The sequence below is a fragment of the Telopea speciosissima genome, chromosome 2, assembly GCF_018873765.1.
Source record: "Telopea speciosissima isolate NSW1024214 ecotype Mountain lineage chromosome 2, Tspe_v1, whole genome shotgun sequence".
In the NCBI taxonomy this organism is placed as follows: domain Eukaryota; kingdom Viridiplantae; phylum Streptophyta; class Magnoliopsida; order Proteales; family Proteaceae; genus Telopea; species Telopea speciosissima.
Window position 1 is genome coordinate 76,403,221 of NC_057917.1, and position 26,669 is coordinate 76,429,889.

Here is a 26,669-nt window from a genome sequence, read left to right on the forward strand (position 1 = left end):
TGTGTTTGCCTTTGTTTAATTGGTGTAAAATGGTGCCAAACATAAACCAGACCAAAACCAGCCAATAGTTTGTTTCGATCTACACTATGAAAATGTAGAATATTGGTTGTTCATGCTCAATCCGGGTCAATTATACCAATAAACCTGACCAAAATTGAGAGTGAGACGAAATAGGACAGAAACCAATAGACTGACCAAAATTTTCTGTTTTTTTATTTTTTTGGTTTTATTACCAGTTCATTCTGGTTTTAAAAACTATGGTTCCAATGGCATATTAATTATTCGTTCCAATAAGGGAAATCTAAACCAAACAATTATTAGTGATGCTTAGTTTTGTTATGAGTCCATGCTTGGACAGACATGTCTGGGTCTATTTGATATATGATTCCCAGGGCCACACCCATCCTACAGATCATTTTTTTCTATTGAAAGTTGAAACAAATGCAGGAAGTGGAAAAAAATTGAATTTCTTCACAAGAGAAAATCACTCTTCACTCTTTTTTGCTTCTCTTTTGTCTAAAGCCAAAAGATGGACTTGAAAAAGAGAGATGAACTCAGATTTGCATGGATTAGAATGTAGTTTGGTCTTTTTATATCCTATGCTCTGCCTCAGTATAATATTTGACCCATACAACAAGAAGATAGTTGATGAAAGTATAAAATATATCTTTTGATAATATTTAACAAAATTTCTATTGGTATTTAGTTGATAGTTTACTTATTATTCTTTAATAAAAGAGAAAAACTCATCTGAACTGGCCTGGCTTTGGTAAGCTTACTAAATTAGATCATTTTCATTGTGCCAAGTGGAATACTGATGCAGCATTAAAAAAAAAAAAAAAAGGTGGAACTATGATGTGACTATTATGACTGTTGGATAATAATACATTGTTTGGATTAGCCATATGATCAGTTTTAAAGCCTAATTCAATCAAATATCTTCCAAAGTATTGCCATGTATCCCCATTCTATGTCCATGCACGCCTACAGTACTGCGACCACTGCTACTATGTATCGTACAATAGTTTATATCAGAGGATTTTCAATCAGCTTTATAAGCGCAAACCAAATGATCTGGTAGGAGACACTTCCTCTTTTTGCTTTCTTTCTCCAACCCACCCCCCCTTTTTTTTATCCAAGGAATCAATCAAGTGTAGACTTACTATGGTAGAAAGAAGATTAATGAGAAAGTGAATGCTAGACATAAACGAAAGGACACATAATTAGTTAGACTGAATTTTTCTTCACCCATGGTGAAGGAGGAATCCCTTCACTGGTAACCATCATTGTTTGTGTTTGGGAATGGCAGCAGACATTTTTGACTGCCAACATGTAGAGGATAAATAACGGTAGAAACATGAATGTATCCTTCATTGTGGATTTAAGAAACTTTCCCCTAATTATAATGGATGGTAGAATCATTTATTTTCCTACAAGGAAAAAGTATAAGCATGGTTTTAGGTAATCCATCGGTGATCCATATTGGATCAATGAATGTTAGCGGTTGGGCTCCTTTGTAGCGCAACAGGGAGTGTAGCGCACATCCAACGGACCACAGGGCTTGGGAATGCAGTCCAACACCCCGCTTGTGTGTTGGGCTGCGTGTCCGACCACTGCGGACCATCGGATGGTGCGCTACAAACTCTGTCGCATTACAGAGGACCCAAATCCTGAATGTTAATAAAGATATGTTAAGCTCTCTAACTACTTTGTAGCTCACCATATGTATTCAATGCTCCTTTATCCATATCTAGTTACCAATTCTTACAATAGAAGGACTAATCAGTTATTTCTTTCATTGGCCCAAACATGCCAATATTAGCATTAATGGTGCGAAAATGAAACTCATGCATCAAACAACTTTTCAAAGTTCCTAGAGGTCTTTGTAAGAATTGTTGGAAAACTCGTTGTATAATTTTTAAAATATGATCAGATTTCAGTATCTTTGAGGGCAAAACCATCCGATATGATCGATGCCAATAGTAATATATGATATCGATAAGGATCCGGCTGATACCTGATTCCTGATACCTAAAACATGATTTATAAGGGTTCTTCTTTACCCAAAAAAAAAAAGATTAAAAGGATTCCTGATTCTTTTTGATAGGGTGATACTCTAAATCATTGTATACGTGACAAAGTATAAAGTCACCCAAAAAAAGCCTCCAAATAAAGAAAGGGCTAAAGATTCTTTCAACCTAAGGTGCCATAGTAGTGGTGGAGAAAGAAAGCAAAACTATTCAGATGAAGCAGAGTGTACAGCAATATCATTTCTCTGTCCCTTAGATTAGGATTTAGGATTCATCTGTTATATTACATATATACCCTTCGATCGGTCTAATGATTGTTGAATGTTGACAGCTCGATCCAACCTTGCCCCACATTGTTTTCAATTTTCATCGGTCGTACTGTTTTCTGTTTAACCCCCAAAAAATAAAAATAAAAAATTTGTCTACAACTCATTTTGACAATCCAACCAACCAAAGCATTCTCCACTTCTCTGGTCTCCGCAGCAGATGCGCTTTTCAAGTGAAAGCTTCTTTGAGGTTCGTAGTTATTACACTCCCAGTGACCTATAGCTTGCTCTGCCAGAGAAAGAGAGGGAGAGGGAGAGGGAGAGAGAGAGGGTGAGTGTGTTGTGCTAAGTGCTAACACTTAACATCTCTCTTTTCGTCGTCTCCTCTCTGAGTCAGAGATTCACCATTAACAGCAATGGCGGACGAGCCTTCTCATACTCGTTGGTCGTTCAAGGTAATTGAGTCTTCTTTGTCGATTCATTTCAGCTGTTATCTTAGTCGCATTTTAATTTAATTTCCGAGTCTTATATTTATTTTTCTTCCTAATCTTGATCTGGATCGTTTTCTTCGGTGCTTGTATAATGATTCTTTTTGCTAATATTGTGTCTCAAAGTTCTATCCTGTGGATTATATTTGCGTTAATCTTTTCATTAAGCGTTCTTTTAGCTGCTAATTTCTTGCAAATGCTTTTTTTTTTTGGTGTCTTGTTTTTGTGTCTGCTAGTAGATTTGACTGCATGCGTGGATCCTGTAATCTGCGTAATATGTGAATCCGAAAATTTTTTATTGATTGAAAAAGCTGTTTCTTGGTGTACCGTTAGGATTTCCAGACGTTTTATGATGCGAAATTCGGGGGGAAAAGGGAGCCTGAGCAGAAAGATCAAGCCTCGCGTGATCAGACTGCGGATTCCAGTGGTGGTTCTTCGAATGGTTCAATTAATGGGAATGGAAACGTAAGAAACACATCTGATATGGCCATTTACGAGCAGTATCGGAATCAGGTTAGTGGCTTATAACGCATTAATGGAGACAAGCATTGCTTCTTCTTTTTTTTCCATCTGTCATTTTAGTGTTTTAACTTTTAATACTTAATCATCTCCTTATTTCTTTTTTCTCTGTGTTTCTCTTTTTAATTTTCCGTTTCAGGAGAAAAAGAGCACACCACAGCTTAATGGAGTTCCTTCTGACAGATTTAATGAAACACCGTATGTTAAAGCATATCATCATAGATCTCTCCTTTGAGTACTAGATGGATTAATTCCAATGCTTGTCCATCTTTTTAATCTGAAAATCTGTCAAAACTCAAAATAACTCCTTGAGTAAACCCTTATATGAAACATACTATAGGAACTACCCTTAATTATGGTCAATTGTTGTGTGCATTGTGTGTTCTGTAACATGAAACCATGTGAATTGTGAAGTGAACGGAGGATAAAATTTTTCTGTAACGTAGATATAACAGACAGCCAACTTTGCACCTTTTTGCATCCATCCTTTTTGTGTCATAGAATGGAACCAACCATGTATTACCAAGTATTTATCCATTATAGTTCATGCTTCCTGATGATTGTGGCACAGAGATATTTGATTAGGTTGCACAAAGTGATACATTGGGAGAGTCATGGGCACCATAATCAAGATAATATACATTTGCAACAGTACTCATTAGCCATGCAATTTGTACTAAACGTGGCAAGGTCGGACTTGCTACAGTTTTCAGCTTTTCTTTTTGGTTACTATGAATGAGAATTTCGTAAAACTCTTGAATCCAATCTATCAAATTAATGAGAAAACTATTTCATGTCTTCATTTTTTTTCACTACTAACTTGATTAAACCATAGATACAAAGAAAAATTTGTTGCATAATCATGATATCCTCTTGAACATATGCTTAATGGAAGTACCACATGCTAGTAATATCTTTCATTTAACATATTTCCAATTGATCTTTTGAATATTTATAATTGGAGGGACCATTGCTTGGAGCAATGGAAAAAGTTTCGGGCTGCCGGGGTTCAAGTCTTGAGGGTGGCCACTTTGTGCAAAAATGCCTACTGTTTGGACCGACTCCAAAGTCCCACCTCCCAGGACCCCGTATAGGTAGGATCAGCACTGGGTAATGTCCCTTTATCATTGGAGGATGCATAGTCAAATTGATGTTGATTAATCTTCTTATACAAGTTATGTGACATAGTTGTCAAGGCGTTGCTGACTTTTTGGGGTCTAGGTAGTGGTCCCCTTAGTGGTATCGAACGCATTGGCCCTTATTTATGCTAAATATCATTTAAATAAATATTTTAATATTACATTTACTTAAGGTATTAATCATAAATAAGCTAATACCCCCATATTTGAATCAAATAAAAATAGTTAAAAAATCAAATTACAAAAGGATAAAAAGTCAAACCCCTTCTCCCCCCTCCCCCCAGTTCAAGAACAAAAACTGGATTTTTAGCAGTAGGTGACATTTTCAACTTTTAATGCTTAGATTTTTCTCAAGTCCAAAAATTCCATAAATCTTAATATTGTAAAAAACATTGCTAAAAACCGAAAGAGCAGTAAAATATTGATTTGATTTAATATCTTAAAAAAATATTTCATTCAGAGCAATTTTGACGGCATTCACGGATTTCACGCACACCAAATAAGGTTTGACGGGAGTATAACTCCTTCGATATAAATCAGATTTATGCAATCTTAGATTTGATGGAAGCTGGGTTTGTGCTCTCCTAATGCAAAAAGTCTCATCTAAAAACAAATTCATTTGACTAGTCAAACTTCTTAGAGAACAAAAATAGTTCTCTAAATCGAGAGCAATTTAATAACCCATAGATAAGATCATATTTTCTAAGAACAATATATACCAAGTGTGAGACTAGGTATACCATGACAATAACCAATTCCAAGAAAAATATAAACCAACTGTAAGTTTTGATATTCACCCAAAAAAAACTGTATTTTTGATTGTTTCAAACTTCCAATAGCTTGCTTCTTCAGTTCTGCTGTCTTCTAGTTCTATGCTGATTTTTTATGACTTGATTTGGGGTAATATTGATTTTTGATGACTGGATGCAATTTAATGTTGATTTTTGATGACTTGATGTGGCTTAATGTTGATTTTTGATAACTTGATGTGGCTTAATGTTGATTTTTGATGACTTGATGTGGCTTAATGTTGATTTTTGACGATATAAGGCATATATTGTAACATACTAAATAATGTTAGAAAAGAGGGGAAATAAAAAATAACACTTGGGCGCCTTGGTCGCCTAGGTGGGTGCCTTATCGCCTAAGCGCTTAGGCACCCCTCCACCGCCTTGGGTTGCCTTGCCACCTTGACAACTATGATGTGATGTACTACCCAGCTATATTACATGATGACACCATTCTTTGATATTATTTTTTATGCTGTAAAGCTGCAGGAATATTTCTGCTCTTCTAGCAACCTGCTAACTTCTTCTATATTACTTTTGCAGGCAGAAACCGCTGTTTCCGCCTTTAGAATCTGTAGAAATGCGTGCATTAGCGGAGAGTTTATGTAGGTAATTGAAAATGTCAAGGACTGGACTTTATGCCTTGACCAATACTTAATTTAAGATTCATTCTGTAATTTACTGTCTGTTGGTGAATTTTTTTATTTGCTAACCATGATTTCTACAAATTTATTATATTGATATTGTTTCTATTCTTTTGCTTCCTCAACAGAGATATTATTCGTGGGAGTCCAGATGTGAAATGGGAAAGTATTAAGGGGTTGGAGAATGCCAAAAGACTTCTTAAGGAAGCAGTTGTCATGCCAATAAAGTATCCCAAGTAAGTTTGTCATTAGCACTAGATGAATCAAGCCACTGGAACATGCTTTATTTTTTATTATTACTATATTTTTTGAAAACTTCTTCCAACAAGGATTTTAGATTAAAGCGTCCTTGTATATATAAACTATCAAATATTGAGATATATTTAGCTTGGGATACTATTAATCAGTAATTTCCTCTTTTTTTTCTTTTGGAAGGGGGAGGGGGGGAGGGGGGGAATATACTCGTGGCCTGGACAATATGTAGCCTTGGTTCTGAATTTCTCTTTTTGAACCCTAATTGATACAAAATCTGGACCGTAAAAATACCTAGTTTCATCATATATAGCTGTCATTATTTTATAAGATTACTGACATGGAATTTCTTGATATGCCTGCTGGAGAACTGAATGTTTTGGAGATAAATATTTAAGGCTAAAACAAAGTTTTATGTTTTCATGGATTTAATGAAGCAGAGATTAGATTTCTTCTCTCAGTTCTCTGCATTTTCAAGATCATTCCTTTATCTTGACCTGAATAATCAATGTGTTGTAAATTTAATAGGTTCTCTTCAATTTCTCTTGCCGTTTTCAGTCTATTCTTTTTTTTTGTGAATGACTAAAGTCATATTATGAACTTGAAGCCTTCAGTTATGAACTGAAACTCCCTTGCATGTTGTTCAGGTACTTTACTGGTCTTCTATCACCATGGAAAGGTATTCTACTTTTTGGCCCTCCAGGAACGGGGAAGGTCTGTTCGCATTCTTTATTGTCATTGGTTAATGTTTTGAAATTTCACTTGCATGGAAATATAGATCCTTTATTAATATTCTGTTGTTTGTCCTTCTAAGAATGGTTTGGTGAAGATGAAAAATTCTTGCTTGTTTTCAGCTATTTCCTGCTTCTTGATGGTAATTCTAGTTCATGATTCTGTGAATATACTTGGAGAAAACCCTGTAAAATGATCAGAAACACCACACCATACAACATACGAAAAACCAATGTGAACCATGAATCCGTTTCATTCTGTACCAAAGATGGAGAATGAAGCTCAATGGATTCTTGCATATTGTTTGTGTTATACCTATAAGCTTGTCCACATTCACTCTCTTTATATTTAGGGACAGAGGAGGGAAAAAAGAAAAGAACTTAAGTTTGGAACAAAGTTTAGAGAAACCCTTTTGTCTGTATTTATTTACATTTTTTTGTTTTTCTATTAATTCTGCCCCTCTAATAGCACTTGTAAAATATTATTTTTTACTTATAATAAAAATTAGCTAATAATATATTTAAAATTTGTGATTCTATATACCTACTGCTCATAGTTATCAAGGCGTCGCCATGGCGTCCAGGCTCATTGGTCGACTTGGACGCCTTGGGCGCCTTGCCGCCATGGCGGTGTCGCCTTGAATTTTGACCCTCTAAAACGCCATGGTCGCTTTCCCGCCATGATAACTATGCTACTGCTTGAATCCCCAAATCCTATTTTTTGGGGTTTGTCAAATCTGACTCCTAGAGTATAATCTGTAGGCCCTTCTGCGTCGATGTAAAACAGGTTTCGATACTCCTTTATACTAATCTTGTGAATGGAGACCAATGAAGTTCATAAGAACTCCTACAAGCATCATGGAAAGAAAATAATCACCCATCCATTAACAAGGTTCTGTACCTCCCCTCCTCCCCACCCCCACCCCAACCCCCCAAAAAAAAACTCCACGCTGTTGATCCCTCTGTCTTAATGTTTCTCTTATTAGAGTCAAGATTTTTCTGTTCCAGTTCCAACAGTGAAGGTTTAAGCTTCAGCTTTGGTTAAAACATTGTTCAGAACATAAATCCTACAAAGTTTCTGCTTTGTTCCCCTGAAAATGTTATTTCAAATTTTCATGATAAATTGCTTGGTCTTTCTTTTTTTTCATTCCTGTTGTTGTGACTTGTGATTGGCATTTCTAATAAGAACTTATTTACAACTTCCAAATTGCAGACTATGCTTGCCAAGGCTGTTGCAACTGAGTGTAGGACCACTTTTTTCAACATTTCTGCATCATCGGTTGTTAGCAAATGGCGTGGTATGCAAAGATTCTGTTAAATTCATATTTTTCTGTTGATTTGGTCTGTTTGACATTTCTTACAGATTTCTTTTAACCAAATTATTTGCTCTATTCATATAAAGCAAGATTTAATTGTTGATAATTCTTTGCTCTTTAATTATTCCCAATTTATGATTTGATTTTACCAACTCTTATTCGAGTAGTATCCATTAGTATTTGCAGCATGATAGTAATGTCAGAGTGAAGAGATTGTGAAGTAGGAGATTCAGGATATTTTGTACAAGTTAGATACTTGAAAAGAAAATTTTAACTTATTAAAATCTTTTGAGAAAAAAATCTCATGAAACTTTTATGATCATCATATGAAATAATGATTCTGATGATCAGATAGTTTTGATTTTCATATTAGAAGTGTGATGTTGCTTAAGTTTTTCTGTCATTACAGGTGATTCGGAGAAGTTAGTGAAAGTTTTATTTGAACTTGCAAGGCACCATGCACCATCAACCATATTTCTTGATGAAATTGATGCTATCATTAGTCAACGCGGTGAAGGGAACAGTGAACATGAAGCAAGTCGGCGTTTGAAAACTGAGCTACTAATACAGGTGATTTTCCTTCTTTTCTTATATATATATATTGGGCCAAATGCGTAGGTATTAAACCTCATGATGATGTGGACTTTCTTGTTGGAGGAAAAATTTATGAATTTGTATGAGAAGGCACATTGTTTTCTTATTAGATTTACTCAAAGATATGAATGTAAAAATAAAATAAAAGTGTCCCAGTGCACAAGGCTCCCGCTACTGCAGGGTCTGGGAGGGGCAAATATATGCAGCCTTACCCCCGCTTCGTGGAGAGGCTGTTTCCATGTTTTGAACCCGCAACCTAATGGTTGCAATAGCGCAACTTAACCGTTGCGTCAAACATATATCCATTTGCATTTATATTTTTTACATTCATACCTGTACCTTTCTGAAAGAAACTTTGTCCAAGCAGCAGCAGGGGGATCCAGCCCAGATCCCATACCTGTACCTGTGTCATGTCAGCATTGGTACTCTGGTGAACAGGAGAATCCATATTAGATAGTTGGTCAACTTTAGGCCATACATGCCACAAGGTCAATTATTCTTAGAGTAGCATATTGGTATGTCTCGAAAGCTAGTAGACCTTGCAATCAACAGTCCTCTGTGGAAAGTTATCGTCATCATCAGTATCAATTCAGAATTGTTCAATCCAAATAATAGAAGGAACCCTTCAAAGCTGGGAGTTCCATCACACACAGTGATGTAAAGTCTCTTAACTTCAAAATTTCTGAATTACAAATTTCAACTTTTAATACCTTGGCCTTTTAGAACAAGGCCTATTTATCTGTCATTTTCTTAACAATCTCTTGTTTAGTTAGTTGCACAGCAAATCTTTCATGCATTTCATTGAATTATTCATCAGTTCTATCTCATTTCTTGATTTATGATATTGTCTCAAATGATCATATTCTATCTGTAATTCAGTCTCGGAAATTGGTTATATAATTCTGTTACATACTGTTTTTGTAATTTAGATAGCCCATAGAAGTGTTGCAGCGACTGTTCCGTATACTTGCATTTTTCCAGTTGTTGTTTTCCTGCCTTGGAGTTGGCTGAATATATTAACTACAATTTGAGAACTTATTAAACACTAAACAGAGGAGAGCTTGGCTCCTTTTTTTTATGCTTTCCTGAATTTATTATCATTGAAGAGATAGATTACTGCATATTAGATACTTTGAGGCCATATTTCAAAAACTCGCCAAAATCTAGGCGAAATCTGGAATATCTCGAGAATCTCAACCTTCTCGAGACATGATGTCATATGAGATGAAAAAATGCAATGTTTCGAATATCTCGACCGAGATTTCGTTACTTTGTACCATCTCGCCGAAATATTGGGAATCTGCTACAAAGCCCTTTATAAAAGGGCACTAACTCGAGACTCATTTCAAAATTTTGAAATATTTCGACAGAGACGGTGCTGTTTTGGTCTGTAGAAGGGGGAAAACATTGTTCCTTCACTTTTTGGCCACATCATCACTCCTTGCTACTGGGATATACTACGAAGACTAGGGTGTCTATAACTTATGTATTATTGTTCACTGTACTTGGTAGTTGATAGTTGGTATTTGGTAGAATGGTGTCTATGACAGTGTGACTTATGTATTATTGACTTGTTGTTCACTGTAGTTTGTAGTTGAAACTTTAAATCGTTAACTATTTCTTAAATAATTATTCAATATTATGTGTCTTCATTCATTATTGCATAATTTAATTGTTTTACATGCAAATTATGTCTCATATCATTCAAACAATGTGTAGAATAGGCAATATTACATTAAGGGTTCGGCCTTAATTGCCAACCAAGGGTGCAAATCCAAAACACCAAATAGGGTGGTTTTTTTTTTTCTTCAATTTGAAGATTTAAATATGTTTATTAAGTCTAAAACAAACTTCCCTTAAAGTTTCGGAACCAACTATGGCCATTTGCCCACCGAAACTTCGTTCCGAAACAAAAAAAAATGTACTCTTGCTGAGATCTCGAGTATCTCAACCTGGTCGAGACGAGTTTTCAAACTATGATTGAGGCCCCAATCTAAATTTAAAAGGCTGGTAGTTTAAAATCTTTGTTAATCACACCCAGTTACTGTCACTAGAAATAGGTATGCCTGGATTAAATCCCTATTGACTTTCTTAAGATTCTCACCAATGATGCATGGAGAATTAGATATGCCTGGATGTAATTTAGTATGTAGTTCTTTTGCCTCCCCACTCCCAGTGCAAACCTTAGGCAACAATTCAAATCTATATAACTTGTCCATGAGGACCATGACATACCATCGACCTAACATGGGCCATGTCAGAAACATAATTCACCGGTCTGGACAAGTTGCTCTATGTCCAGATATGTAATGGGAATCATTATCACCAAAACCTGAAGGGGGGATATTATTAACTTATTGAACCAGAGCTCTCTCTCTCTCTCTCTCTTTCTCTCCCTCCCTTCCCCCCTTCTTTTTTTTTTTTTTTTTGTGGGATGGGGGGGGGGGGGGAGGAATCTTTTAGGCTCCTAATTCTTTGGAAATGGACCTGAAGAAAAACTTGAAGTCACCAAGCAGCTTTTCTGATGTACAGTCCTACAAAGACCACGAGTGGTTGTTGGATTGGTGCTCTTGCTGGTTGGATTTAAAGCATAAACTCTGGAGTATTATTCTGAACTTTAGTATCCTCGTCCAAGTACTCAATTTCTACAAGGCATCTTGCCAATGGGTTAAAATAGCAAACTGGATTTTTTTTTTAATACAAAATAGCAGCAAGTACTCTATTATTCTTCTCCCCATTTGTTAAGGATCACTTACTACTCTTTGAAAAACCATTACTTATTTGAATCTCTTTTACTCTTGTGCCAATGATGGCATTTTATTTTACTATGTTAATGTTTAATGGATAGACCTCAATGTATGTTCTATGTTATTTGGAAAAATTGATCATTCATTTAGACTGCAGATGGATGGTTTGACACGGACAGATGAACTTGTTTTTGTTTTGGCTGCAACAAATCTGCCTTGGGAACTGGATGCAGCAATGCTTCGGCGCCTTGAGAAACGGGTATCGTTGGAACTCAAAAACACTTAATGCCATAATACAATGAAAGCATGCACTATCAAGTTACTTCATTTTAAAGCAAAATTTACTTTTCCCAATTGCTGAAGCAATTCTAATTAGTATTTAAGAGGAATTCTTCATCCATAAATAGAAAAATAAATTTCCATTTTAATTGTTCGAAGAGTGACACTAATAAATAGTTGTTTCTATTTCAATATTTCACCTACTTGCCTGGAGAAAAGAAAGAAAACATGATAACTAACTAAATTTAACAAATTTATGGTAGGGAATAGTTGACTATGAATTTGGGAAGAATTTGGGTATGATTCAGTTTCTACTGTCAAAAGGATTCAGGAAAAAGATTATGGAAGTAGTTAAAAAAAAAAAGCCTATGTGGATGTTCATGTTTGACACATTCTTCGGTTTTGAGTTTTGGAAATAGGCACTTATTTTGGGGGTTTGGGTGGGGAGTCGTATTAAGCTACTATGTGGTCAGATTTGGTCAACTAAGCTGTCATGGTCAATTTTGGTGCTAAGAAAGCTGCCATATGGCAGATATAAGGCCATCATTGATGACCCACCTAGGAATTGAGGCTGCTCCCCAAGACACATTGAATGAGCCCAATTTGGGCAGAGGATAGGCCCAACATATGTGTGTTGGCAAATATAGATGACTCTGAACTTAATCAAGGGCTAGATGTGAACTGCAGGGTCAATATAGAAATAAAAAATGAAAATTTCAGGGGTGGGGGAAGAAATTTTTTATGGTTTCAAGGTATTTGAAAACCTTGAAGAGCATGATCAATTTCCTAATGAGATGTATTTGCAATATTGATGCAAGCCACACACATGTTTATGTTCTTGTGCATTCTAGCTTTTACTGAATTTGGTCACTGTATAAATTAGATCCTTGTTCCTCTTCCGGAGCCAGAAGCAAGAGCAGCAATGTTTGAGGAACTCTTGCCATCAGTACCTGGTGAAGAGGAGATTCCATATGATGTGCTGGTGGAAAGGACAGAAGATTATTCTGGTTCAGATATCCGGTTAGTTTGCAAGGAGGCTGCCATGCAGCCCCTGAGGCGGTTAATGGTACTTCTAGAAGAAAAGCAAGAAGTGGTGCCTGAGGAGGGTATGTAACTTACTTTTTATTTTTCAGTAAATAGATAGGTCTACGGTGATGTCTTTATATAAGGATGAGAAACTTTAGCGCATTATCAAGAAAATTTATCAGGCACTCCTGTACTAGTATACACATGTTAAGACCAGCAAGTTTGCCACATTTATTGCTACTACCATAAATTATTGCAGATTTTTTTTTGTTAAGCAATTTTTTTTCTAGATTGTTTCCTTCCCGCCAACTGCAGCAGTTCCCTTAATTTTTTTACTTTAAGGTCCAAAAGTTGTCTATTGCTGTTAATTTCAATGTGCATTTCCTATCTTGACAATACGGTTTCCAACCATATGATTTAGGTTGTTTGATATTTATTTGCCTTTGGAATAGATGCACAAGTGAAGTACAGCCATCCTAACAAGGGTCTAGAAATGACAATATGGATTGATTGATTCCAACCTTAGCCTGTGGTCCATCCAAGTGGTTCTTAAGGTTTTGGAAGGTCTGGGTTGATTGTCAATCATGCCATACCATACTCACTGGTTGCATGCTCCTGTGTCAATGAAAAATAGCCTATGATGTTCTGTGCCCTGGTCTAAAGCGTTCCACCTCAACTCAACTAAACCTTATCCCAACTAGGTTCAAACAAGTCCAAGTTTTTACCAAAAAACCAAATCATTGAAGCAGTTGTATGGATTCCCTAAACATGATAACCTCTGGCATTAGCTACTTCAAAAGGTGATACAGAGTTGTCTTTGATAAGCCACCTTTATGGGTATTAGTGCATGGTTAGAAAATGCCCAAAATCCAATGGGCCATTGGTCACCAATTAAAATAAGATTTTATGGGAAATAACATAACTTTTATGTATTTTAAAATCTTCCAAATTGTTTTCTATTTTTTCCATGCTTTACTTTTTTTCTCAATTTTAATAATGTCTTTAGCAGCCAAATTTATTTACTTTTCAATGCAACATAATCATCCATGAATTATAAGGTTTGTTAATATGGTGGACGTTTCTTTTGGATGGTTGATTTCATTAAATAGAATAAACATTCTAATTCATCCGAACTCATGGACATCTTTGCAAATGTAATACGTTTTCTTTTTTTTTTATCTTTCTTAAATTCTTATTGAAACTTTAATAACCTAATTTTTATTAATACATTGCCTTCTTATGCTTTGTCACTTGGAGAAATTAACTATAGAGCAACTAAAACTCATTTGGCACTTGAATAAGAAACACACATTTTATTATGTGCGTACTTGACTAGTAATACTGTTTTCAAACTGAACCTTTTTTCTGGGAAGGTTTAAAAAGAACAAAAAAAATAATAATGGAGTAATGCTCTTCGACCATTACTATTATCTCTGCTATATCTGCAATCCTTTCACTACTTGCTACATTCCCATTAGAAGCCCGGTGATGAGGATACTCTATTTTGTCATATGCATATATGTGGTTACTGGGTCAGATTTTTTTCACATTAGATGCATCTTGGAACTTGTACTAGAAAACGTAATCCATGTGTCTTCTTTTTGGAACTAGTACGTAGACATTTATGTGTGTTTTAGTAATGAAATTTGTAATTATCTCTCAACAGTATGAAATAGATTGTACAGGAGTGTATACGTTTCAGGTTTCCTGAAGTCCCAGTGTCAGACACTGTTGAGCATATTAAATTTCCTTGTGACAGATTGAACCAGGATATTCAGATTTTATTTAAATATACATATTGAGATTATATTTTTTATTATAAACTTTCTGCCAGTAAGATTTTCTTGCCCCTCTCCCCAAAAAGGAAAAGATTGTCTTTTTTCTTATAATCTCTGGTTTTTGGATATCAAAGATATTTGACACAAACTAACTTCACCGTAAGGCAAACACATACTACATTCACCTGAAGAAACTAACATAGAGTCATTTTCTGCAAAGCTTGGGACTGTACGGCGATGTTATGCTTTTTCCTTGACAGTTTAGGATGTTCCCTGTACTGAGCTGATCTTTTTTTTTTTTCTTTGTGTACTCCAATACTTAGCTAATCATGTTGCCTGAAGTGTAAATTTCCTGCATGTTAAATGCAGAGTTGCCAAGGGTTGGTCCCATCAGGCATGAAGATATTGAGATCGCCTTGAAGAACACTCGACCATCTGCTCATCTCAATGCCCATCGTTACAAAAAGTTCAATGATGATTATGGTAGCCAAATTCTGCAATGATGACAGTCCTGAGAAATAAAGCATGAAACCAGGGTGTGGCTTGTCGCCAGATCATTTTCTTGAGATCGCAGTTTGAGGAATAGTCCAGAATCATGGATCATCCACAAAAAGTCCCACATTCTCACTTTGGTAAAAGAGGTGTTGGGAGTAGTGGAGATTGAAGCTGCATCTTTTTACGTATTGTTGGATAATTTCTCTTTCCAGTTTTTACTTACATATTCTCTAGATTTTTCACGCCGAGTCAGTTCAGGGATTGGTGCATTTGTGAAGAATCAGAATAGGAATTGCTTCTAATTGGTCTTGGAAATTCAGGTTCCTTATTGAAATCCAAACATATATATTTGACATAGTGTCTTAAGAATTTTTTTATTTTTTTTTTAATGAAAGTGGATCTTATAGTTTTGATATCATATTGAAATATCCAATCCAAAAGCTTAAGCTATTAGATGGAGAGCTCTTTCTGGTATATAAAGATGTCCAAAGCCAAAAGTTTCTCCATGTGGGGTTAATTCCCTACAAAAGCGGATCCTGTCCGTCACACACCAACCCTTCAGTGATTTCTCCCTCCAACCAGAAGGTGATGGTAAAGGCAATGAAGGGGACTGGCAAAATCTGAAGGCATAAAACGTAATCGACAAAGGATGGCAAAGGGAAGTCTACTGCTAACTCTCAATTCAATGATCTAACTGGGCACATGCACAACCAAGGTGGTAGTGTTATCTCTCCTTCCCATCCCAATTCAAGAATGTAGAAGCTCGAGTCATAAAGCAATTGGGTCATTGGAATTTCATCAATGAATGATAGTCCAGAAAATTCGTTGGTAGCTTAAAAGATAGAGAGAAAGCAGGATGTCGAGAAAACTCGTGTATATTTTGGGAGGAACATTGATATCAGTCATGCATGGTCTTCAATTTGGATCAGAGAAGGACGGCGGACTCCATCCAACAAAAAGTCCAACTTGATCCCTTCAACCTCTATCTTCAGGAGGAACAGGAAACTCTTAACAAGCTCAAACTCTACTTGGAATTAGAGAAATTTGAACACAAACAAATGCACAATGGGAATTATTATTGCAAAGATCCTTGCAAACCAACTCCAGCCTTATTCATCCAAGCTTGTGAGTCTTACTCTAACTGCCTTTGTAAGTCCAGAATCCAGACACTTCAGACAATTTGATTGTGTTGTGAGCTGGTCCATCAATATCAATACCATCCAAAAGGGGATATGCTGAGGATGGCCATCAATTTGGAGTGTTTGATTACTCAACTAGGCGCAGTGAAATAAAGGTCCACCAACTCTGTGTTGATCCGTTGGTGACTCATCTATGTTCTACAGATATCATTATCTTTGCTAGGGCTGAAGAGGGTAGTGATGTTTCAATAGATTAGAGTGTTGACTAATTTTCATATAATCTCGAGCCTCCAATTAAATTTGGCTTTAATTCACAAGCAGTGTGGGGTCACTTAAAGTAGCTGATAAGAGAGGCCATATGGTCTGTCCAAGTGCCTTCATCATTCTCAACATGCCGACCAGGCAATCTCTTCGGTTAAGTTTCTACTTGCCACTGGTTCTTGCACCTCCCCTTGAAAGGGATCCATCCTGGGCTTATATCAGAAACTTGATTGATAACCACGTTCATTGTTGAGTAGCCCAAGCTATGGTCCTATGGTGGCTTTTCAACCATTTGTGTCATCTCGGCAATTTTGGTGGTGGTATATTCGTTTTCAATCAGGTTAAAATCCCAATCAAAACCGAAATCTTGAACCTCGGTAGAAAAGAAACTTCTACTGTAACTACCAAATGAACTATGAAGGAGGCACCATGGTTATATGGTGCCTTCAACCCTGTCAAGGAGGTTATAGAAGAAAACTCTTGACACTTTGCAACTCAACGTCCAAGAAGTCAAAGCAAGTTAAGTTCTGCAGGGGAATTGATTCCGCTTCCAAGATAAATATTTAGATAAAGATAATACATATCCTACCAAAAACCATTTGACCATGGATAAAGCTCAATTTCCTTTTTCAAAGTAGTTGGTAGATACCAGTTCTAAAACATAATCATCTACAAACCAGACAGGTGCAGAGGAGCTCAAACAAAAAAACCAACATGGCAAAAAAAAAAAAAAAAAATTTGGACAATTTTTCCATTTCCAGCTGCCATCGGTAATAGCTCAAGGGTAACCTCTCATAGGATCAGCTGTTTTCCCAGATCTTGCATCTGTCCAAGCTTTTGCGATGGTCCGCTTCATGTCTTCATCCCCTTCCTCGTACATGTTCTGCAATAAGCCAAAATGTATCAAAACATTGGCAAAGTTTCCTACCCATTGTAAGTAAATTAAACTGCAAGACCATTGAAATGCAAAGCAGGCAATAATCTCACAAAAATAAATAAGCAATTTGAGTACCATACCTTCATCAAATCCATTATTCCTGCCATGGGATCGCGATCTTTCTCCATATTCGGCTTCAGCTACAGAAAATGGAAATAAAATAACTATCAGAGTGGATTCAAAGCAAACTAGAAAGGAGAAAGATAGCAAGAGAAACGAAGGGAGAAAGACCAGTGGGGAAAGGAAAGGGGTGGAAAGGACTTTGGCATTTTACATCTCAAAACTATGTGCTCTACTTACCTTATCTTCCTTGTACTGCAAATCGAGCCAGTTTCCTTTTGAAGCTTTAATCAACGTGATTATAACCTTGTTTGGCTTAACGATCACCTTTGACTTCTCTGGAACTATTTCCTTATGCAGTTTCGGCATGCCACAACGGTAGTTCTTCCCTTGGACATCATGGAATTTTATATCAAAAGCCATTGGCTTAAATGAACTCTCCAGTTTCTCTTGATCCACTCCTTCCAACAACACATAAATCTGAATAATGAAACATAAATTCTAATCATCACAAAATCCTAGTCACCGACTGAATCAACCATAATCAGGATGGTAGAGCAAAATTGCCTACAGATGTGTCAATGGTAAATGCCAAGACTCCAAATATGAAAAGGAAAGGGGGGAGTAAGCTATAAAACTCACGAAGAGATGTACCAACCAAAAATAATGACTAAATCAACCCCCCCCCCTCACCTTTTCCAGTGGGGTACAACCCCTAAATTGCACCACATGGGGCGTTGATTTAACCCATGCAGAGATGTAGCTCCAATTGGGTTCCTACCTCCACTTCAATTATCATGCTCACAATTTACTGGATGGTTTCCCCAATCAACCTTTGCTCATTGAAGGTAAAATGATTTAGGGCTAAAATTGACATGTAGAGGTCTTCTGGCTGCCAACTAAGCTACTAAGCAAAAGATTCTTCAGCATCCAGATTCACATGCTAGCTCACCTAGCAAACTAGCAAAGCCATCGTTTACACAGCAAGTGGTCTCAAAACTGTCTAATTCAGGAAGATCAAGTAGAATTGCCAGTTAAAGAAACCAACTTGATAAGGGCTGAAAAGGCTCAATCTTGGATTACTTCATCTTAAACCCTATTTATCTAGAAACCAACTTCTCTGAGAAATGTAGGAATAACTATGTTATTTTTGTTCAAAAAAGTAGTTATGCCTATTTTCAATGAAGAGAGACTAGCGAGTCATACCTTGACTTTGTCACTGTCTTGATCCCAGCTGAATGATCCAAGAGTAACATAGTTAATTGCAGGGGTTGCAGACACCTTGACTGGAACTGGAATTGGAGTTGGTGTATGTGAAGTAGCTCCGGAAGACGCATCTTTTGACGACTGTAGAGGATGACAAAATCAAGAGCATTTGATTCAGTATTAGTATATTAACTCTGTTAGCTCATATTCAGATCACTGGTGTCTACATGTTGATTTCAACTCTCTGAACTCCAGAACAACTAAAATTTGATATTGAAAACACATTGAATTCATGTGAATTTCACTGAGATACTTTCCTTATATAAATCTATTACGTAAGGAACTTTGTACCAGAAGGTAACACATTTAAACGTTACCAAACTTGAGTATTGGCAGAAAATTAAGAGAAGGCATTGGCATATCCACACAGAAGGCAGGAAAAACACAAAATATGGTGTTAGTATCGCATTCACAACCCCCCCCAAAAAAAAACCACACGTCACACAATTTATTGCCAGCAAATTAAGAGAAGGCTTTGGCACATCCACACAGAAGCAGGAAAAACACAAGCCCCCACCCAACCCCCTAAAAACAAAAAAAGGGCAACATATCACTCACAATCATGGTTTGAAGTATCAGAATTGGATCGCCCGATACTGCACGGTTTTAAAGGTGACTGGTACCAATACCTAGCCGATACTATACTGGTTAAAAAGTATGGACAAGGGTTAAAATAGTCAAAAACCCGTTTTTAAGGAAAACAAAGGGTAAACTTGTCTGATACTGCCAATCCATGTGTATCGTATCGGTTAGTGTTCCTATATAAATATAAATATATATATTGCTTACATCCAGACATCAATACAAGTCCCAAAACTACCTCTGTTCTACATATTTTATAGCTGTCATTCATTGTGATAAACTGGGAAGGAAATGCTATTATTCCTGTCCCATGAGATGCTTCAATAAGAATTACAACAACCAGTTCATATTTTCAATACATGGTGATGCAGACTTAGGGGCTCAGAAAGCCTAAGAAAAGGGTTCACCACCTATGTCCAAGTCACAGACAGCCTTTTTATCCCATTGGACAAGGGGATCCACCAGTAAAAATACTCTTTTTGTTCCTTGTGAATTATTTTTGTCATTTATCAGTCCTAGTAATATTACTATGGAGCCAGTTTATACTAATACTCTTGTGTTGGTTGGTATTATTGTCCATTTTTTAATTGTAGTGATCTTATTTTGTAGGAGATGAATTCAGAGTTGTAAAATGATTTCTCTTAGACTCATATTCCATTTGAACATTACTAGCGGGCGAGCCTTGATGCAACGGATAAGTTGTGTGTTATTGCAACCTGTTGGTTGCGGGTTCAAAACTTGAAAACAGCCTCTATTGCATAGCAGAGGGTAAGGCAGCGTACATTTGCCCCTCCCAGACCGTACAGTAGCAGGAGCCTCGGGCACTGGGTTGCTCTTTTTATGGGGCTAGTTGATACTAACATTATTGTGTTGGTTGGTATTAATGAACATTTTCTAATTGTAAATACTACTATGATGTAGATGATGAAATTCTAGTCGTCAAAAGATATTTCTCTTAAACTCATATTCAACTTTATTCTGCCCGATAGGAATTGGTTCATCCTAGAGGACAAGTACTTATCTAAGTCTCTAATCTGGCACATATGAATATAAAGTTGAATTTCCATCTCTCATCTATAGCTTTAGGTTCTTTCTCAAATTCTGTTCCTGCAATTCCAGTATCCTCCAAATACAAGAGGTCCACTCAATTTAGGTTATTATTTCCAATTTCCAGCTTCACAGAGTTTCTTTGGGGGGGGGGGGGAAATGATCAGAAGTTACAGTCATGACTGGTGTGGTGTACCCCCCAGTTCAAAAAAATAAAAAAATAAAAAATGTTGGCTCAGCTGTCCCTGACTAGATCTTTGACATCAATATGACCATGATTGTACTTCGTTCAAAACCATACTTTAACACACACTTGTGTGCACACACTGATACATGCGTAACATGATCATAAGAATCCCGACAGACTTTAGTAACTTAAGAAGCTAGTAATACTGCACACAAATAACCTTTTTACAGCATTTCATTGAAATTCAATATTAGAGTTCATCAACAGACAAATCATCTCTTCCCCCAAAATATAAATAATATTTATCGAACCGTAAGAGCAAATACACTCTTTACAACCAATATCTACAAGATGTTATTGAGATTTGTACAAAGACAAAAGCCATAATTAAATTTAGCATTACATTTAAAAGCAGTAATAGAAAATACATATTTAAAAGATGATCTATCTGACCCTATCAAAAAATAAGTCACTTTAATCATGAAACGTGTCGTGAAGAAATAAATAATATACCAAATCAATCTTTGGCTCCTTGGAAATTCTAGTATCTTGAAGGATAATAATCGTTTCAAGTTGCAGATGTTAACCAACTTCACTTAAATTAGGAGCTGTTGAAACCTAACGAATCTGATGGCATCTTACATGTATACTTCATCCATTAATGATAGTCAATACGACACACCTAGAAAATGAACTACAGAACTATCAAACTTCAAACTCCAAAATATAACGCAATCGTATTTAGTCATACTATTTTTACTGTCTAGGTTATCATGTAGGGCAGCCAAGGCATCAGTACATATAAGGGAACAAAAATAATCACGCAGAAAAAGAAATTTTCTGGAAAAAGTGTGTTAATTTAACATTTTATAGATTCCTATATGGGTTATGTATAGTTGCATTTCTATATCTACGTAACGAATTTCTTCAGTCAGCGAAACTTCTCCCATGTTAAACTCACTACTGCGGCATGTCTAACTCCTCCTAAAGACCCATTTCTGCACCTCAATCAAAGCCCTCTGAAATCTCATGAGAGCAATGTTTTCTCGTTGATGTTAACCAGCATCAAATCGCTCAGTAATAATAGTTTCAACTTCCGGATAAACAGTATCTATTACGAAAAAACATCATAGACTGCAAGCGACAAATAAAAAAACATGTGAAGGAGAGTGGGGAAAGAATAATGTGGGATACCTTCTCCAAGTTGCGAATTTCGGAGGAGAGAAGGGAAAGAATCCGAGGCCTCTTAACAATGCTTTGAAGATGGCGAAGTTCCTCTAAATCTAGCGCCACTTCGTCCGCCATTTTGCAACTGTTTCTGCTATTAAGTGAGACGAATGGTAGCCTGAGAGACGATGAAGTAGGATGGAGAAGAAGTTTCAGAGAAATGTCGTTGAAGAAAATGTATGGATTACAATAAAATGGAGTTCGGGGGTTTATATTTTAGGGTTCTAGGAGAAGGTTCTGGAGTGGGACAGCCAAAGAAGGAAGCCCAAATGTTCCAGAAGTATGTGAAACGGTTACTGTAATGTGCACATCTTTACCTACATGTAAACGGATCGGATTCGGTTCGGATAGTGTTGTACCCGTATCCGTATCCGATTAACTTTCGGATGGATTCGGATAGTACTAAACGGCTAAAGATCAAAAATTTTACTCGTTTATATGTAAAAATAGCTTTTCGGATAGCTACAGCCTATCCGTATCCGCATCCGTTTAGTTTTTGGATGGCTTCGGATAGTGCTAAACGGATACGGAAACGGATTTCGATTATTCATTTACACCCCAACCTTTACCAAAAAAAATGGATACACGACGAGTACACGACCGAGGCAAACGCAAATATTCCGTTATTTTTTATGGGAGAAACTGATCCACCTAAATAGTGGGACTCGTACTGATATTTCTCTTATTCAATCCCTTATTGATTATGGTCTGCAGATTCTTTCTCATACTGCCCTTGTAAGAAGCCCTCTCCCATGCTTCAAATATTATGCGCCGTTGTTTCTTGACACTCTCTCACGTGAGGGTGAAAGTTGGTGGATTGGGTTCCTCTTTTTGGAGGGCATCACTCAATGAGTGCCCAATGAGGCATCCAATGGATGAGTTGTACTGTACACATCCCGACACCTGCCCAATCAGCCATCGGGATTATCGAGATGTGTGTGGTACAACTCATCCGTGGGATACCTTATTGGGCACTCATTGGGCGATGCCCCCAAGGAGAGGAGCCGAATCCGAAGTTAGCATAGCTCGAGCTCACCCAGCCTGCTCTGAGCCTGATAGGGCATGGGTTGGGCTTTATTAGCCCGCAGGGAGAGTTAGGGTTGAGATTTTCAGGTCTACAGTAGGTCTAGGTCAGATTTGGTTTGAGGCTCGGAGTGAGCTTGATCTGGTTTAATTTTGTATATATAAAATATATACTATACAATTTTTTTTTATGGAAAAGAAAAATTCATTAAACTTAAGGGTTAGAATTTGTACAATCCATGCGCACGCCAGTTGTATATACTATACAATTGTTCATAATGATATCATATATACGATTAAAAAAACAGATCAAGCTAACTAGACTCTTTGTAGCCCTAAAATAACAAAAATAGGGAAATCAAACGTTAATCAAGCCAAGCTAGGTTGGGTCCGATAGAGCTAGGTCTGAGCAGCGATATCCCAGTTCGCCCTCACGCTGAGTTGGGCCTAGATTAAGCTAAGTTAACCTAGAGTTTTAAAAATTCCAGCTTAATTGCACCCCTACTCTATTCCCACACATGTGGGCCCGGTTGCACCCCTACTCTCCTCTCACACATCCTGACATCCCCAAAGTAAAAACTTTTTTTTGGAGGGTGTGAGCTAAAGATCTTGCAGTAGGGGAGAACTTCTTGAAGCGTCGTCTATGTCAAATGGACTTCTTCAGCTGGAAAGGTAAAGCATTGACAAGCCCATAACTATGAAAGGGTGTAGGCCAATATGAAAATGGCTAAATAATTCAAGGGAATGTTTCAATACATGTGAGATATATGGGAAGTGTTTCTTGCGGGGAAGCGTGGCCCCTATATGCATGGGCCAATGAGAGCATGTATAAAAGCATGTATCTAGGCATCATATTTACATTTTATGGGAGGCGGGATGGTCATTTTGCCCCCCTTTGTGTCTAGACACAGCTACTACGCCCCTCACAGAATTCTTTTTTCTTTAAAAACAATTTTAGGTAAATTACTTGGCGACACCTTGTCAATCCAAGCGACTTATTATATCAAATGAATAAAATTATCACATCGGTCTTCCATAAGGTGCAACTACATAAGCAATCTTCCTTTGAAATCCAAACCCGAGAATAATATTTGTCATTTTTTTTAATTCGATACATAAATGGAAAAGGATAAGTATGCTCATCAAGGAAGAATTTTGTTATGGGGTAACCTTCTCAGCCACGTGGAGAAATCCTGGAGGATTGCCATAACTACTAGATGGCAAGTCCCTATTTTGGATTAACCATGTGTCAAGTTCTCGTCTCATCTCCACTTAGGGCTGTTTTGGTATGATTTCTATTTCAATTTCATCAGATCATAAATATAACAAGAGACAATTAAAGATGTCGAATTCTAAATACACCAAATAGGTTTCATAACTTTCATTTAGACACACTCTTGATTGAAATTAAGGTGTCAGCAAAGGATAGACAAATCACTAGCTGTCATCATCATATTAGGATTTTTTTTTTTTTTTTTTGAATTACATTAGGAATATTTTCATTAGTTAGATTATGAGTACAACAAAGAGGTGTCATTTAGATACTCCCTCGGCTAAAATTAAAGTGTTAGCAAATGATAGAAAAAAAATCACCGTTATTTGGTATGCAATCTTTGGATGCAATGTAAGTTGATTTTGTATTCTCATACGATAAAAACAAGGAAAAATTACACTACGACCCCTTGAGGTTTATCTTAAATACAGAGCGATCCTCTGTGTTTCTAAATTATACAATTGCACCCCCTGAGTGGACGGTGTTAACTAATACAATGTAAAATATCAACTTTGCCCTCATCTAATATCATTAACAAAAAAAAGGTTAAACAATACAATGTAAAATGCCAACTTTGCCCTCTTCTAAGATCATAAACCAAAAACCAAGGCGGCTCAGCTCTTCATCCTTTTTCCTCTCTAATCCTTTCTTCTTCCTCTTGACTTTGTTTCTGTTTCATTCTATTCATCTTTCACAAGCACATTCAGCTCTTCATCCTCTTTCCTCTCTAACCCTTTCTTCTTGTTCACTGAATCTCTATGAACACAAGTCAACATCTTCAACCCCATACCTAAAAGCACCCATACCTCAGCACTTTTATCTTCCTAACTCGAAACAGAGATCTAACGAGAAACCAAAATCAAAATCTGCATATTCATCTTCCTCTTCATGTAGGGAAAGGAATTGCAAATGAAAAACTAAATGCAGCTTACACAGTTCTTCAGGCATGGAAATTTTTGCAATAACCGATGACCCATTGGGCATCTTAAGCACATGGGTAGGTTCCAATGTCTGTTCTTACAGAGGCATTTTCTGTTTGAGCACTCAATATGGAGAAATATCTGGTTCCTCCGGCGACCTTGTTGTGAGAGGGATAGATCTGAACCAGGCCAATCTTCAAGGCTCTCTAGTGAAATAACACTCTCTTCTCAGACCTCACCCTCATTCACCTCAATAGCAACCAATTTTCAGGCACTGTTCCTAATACTTTTAAAGATCTCTCAGCTCTAACTGAGCTACACCTCAGTAACAATCTCCTCTCGAGCCCTTTCACTGGAAGAAGGTAACTCATTCCCCAATGATCCAAAACACAAAACTAACACACATACATTGAACGTCTTGGACTCATGAACCCACACAGTTTGTAGTCTAAAAGACCAATTATATATGTTTATATGTTCAATGATTCTGGTTAACCTCAAAGAAACGAAAACAGATAAAAACCATAGGAACCCATTACGGAAATATCCTTTTAACATCCAAAAAAACAACAAACAAAATCTTTAAGCAATTCTAGAGAGAGAGAGAGAGTTGAGTTAAAATCTTGGGAGGCTTTCCTCAGAGATACACCGATGGCCAAAAGTCTTTTTTCATCTGATTTGTTGATTTGTCTCATATGTAGGTAGATACACTGGATTCGTCCCACCTAATCTGATATTATGATGTACTTAAAGCCTTTGAGTCTATATCTAACAAGGGTGGGTTATTAATCTATAACACTCTATTCTGGATGCTCACCCAACAAATTCTCAGGACCCATTCCTAAGATCTCTTCAGCAAGAACCTGGACGCAATTTTCCTCAACAACAACCAATTCGAAGGGCAAATCCCTCTCAATTTGGGGAACTCACCAGCTTCTGTGATCAATTTAGCAAACAAGAAGTTCAGTGGCGACATTTCATCTAGGGTTTTGTTCGACTGATCAAGGCATTTGCCTTCTTGAGCCAAATCAAGGCTTTCTCGAAAACTGTTCTTTCAAATCCTGGGCATAATCATGAAAATGCAGAAGAGCAATCGAACAAATTACGTTATTTTTATGATCCTCCTTGTCTACTCAGAATGCGGCCATTAGGGCTGCTCCTCATATTTCCGGTAGGTTTCAATCCCTAAACATGTACGACCCACTTCAGGATACTAGGATTTAGGAATAAAGTGAGAAGAGATGGAAACTTATAGTAGTAGCGCGAGAGAGATGAAGTGAAAGAACGAAGATTGATTGAAACGACAGATACCGATGAATTCAATTAGAATCCTACACCCTCTTTCTGATTCGAGTAACAGGGAAAGGGGGTAGGAAGTTAGAATGCCCTATGTGCAAAATAGTAAGCTCACACCATAGAATGGTTATATTAATCATTTAAAATTATAATTAACTTAATTAACTAACGGAATGGGGCTGACGGTGACAATTAATCTAAACTCAAGGGGTGTGATTATATAATTTAAAAATATAGGAGATCATTTTGTATTTAATATAAACCTCAGGGGGTGACAATGTAATTTTCCCTAAAAAATGCTATTTTTAACATCCAAGAATATGAAATCAACCAAGAATGCGTGCCAAGATTCCATACCA

At 36.8% G+C, this 26,669-nt stretch overlaps 2 protein-coding genes across 4 annotated transcripts; one reads left to right on the top strand and one right to left on the bottom strand.

Annotated features, from left to right (window-relative positions):
* The first annotated feature begins 2,653 nt into the window (after positions 1-2,653).
* LOC122652092 (katanin p60 ATPase-containing subunit A-like 2) lies at positions 2,654-17,669 on the top strand. 3 transcript variants are annotated; one of them, XM_043845763.1, is made up of 12 exons: positions 2,654-2,751; positions 3,118-3,297; positions 3,443-3,501; positions 5,774-5,839; positions 6,003-6,110; positions 6,774-6,840; positions 8,071-8,155; positions 8,583-8,743; positions 11,672-11,773; positions 12,677-12,899; positions 14,967-15,135; positions 17,659-17,669. In XM_043845763.1, exons 1-11 carry the CDS (start codon positions 2,713-2,715, stop codon positions 15,098-15,100), a joined length of 1,224 nt encoding a protein of 407 aa, XP_043701698.1. In that variant the 5' UTR covers positions 2,654-2,712; the 3' UTR covers positions 15,101-15,135; positions 17,659-17,669. The 3 variants fall into 3 exon arrangements, with proteins under 3 accessions (XP_043701698.1, XP_043701697.1, XP_043701699.1); XM_043845762.1 differs by lacking the exon at positions 17,659-17,669 and having other exon boundaries at positions 14,967-15,385; XM_043845764.1 differs by lacking the exon at positions 17,659-17,669 and having other exon boundaries at positions 3,127-3,297; positions 14,967-15,385.
* On the bottom strand, positions 17,218-21,941 carry LOC122652093 (calcyclin-binding protein-like). Its single transcript, XM_043845765.1, has 5 exons — positions 21,766-21,941; positions 18,696-18,836; positions 17,730-17,969; positions 17,510-17,569; positions 17,218-17,375 (listed from the first exon to the last, which is right to left on the bottom strand). The coding sequence occupies exons 1-5, from the start codon at positions 21,874-21,876 to the stop codon at positions 17,271-17,273; spliced, it is 657 nt and encodes a 218-aa protein (XP_043701700.1). The 5' UTR covers positions 21,877-21,941; the 3' UTR covers positions 17,218-17,270.
* Between the last annotated feature and the right edge of the window lie 4,728 nt (positions 21,942-26,669).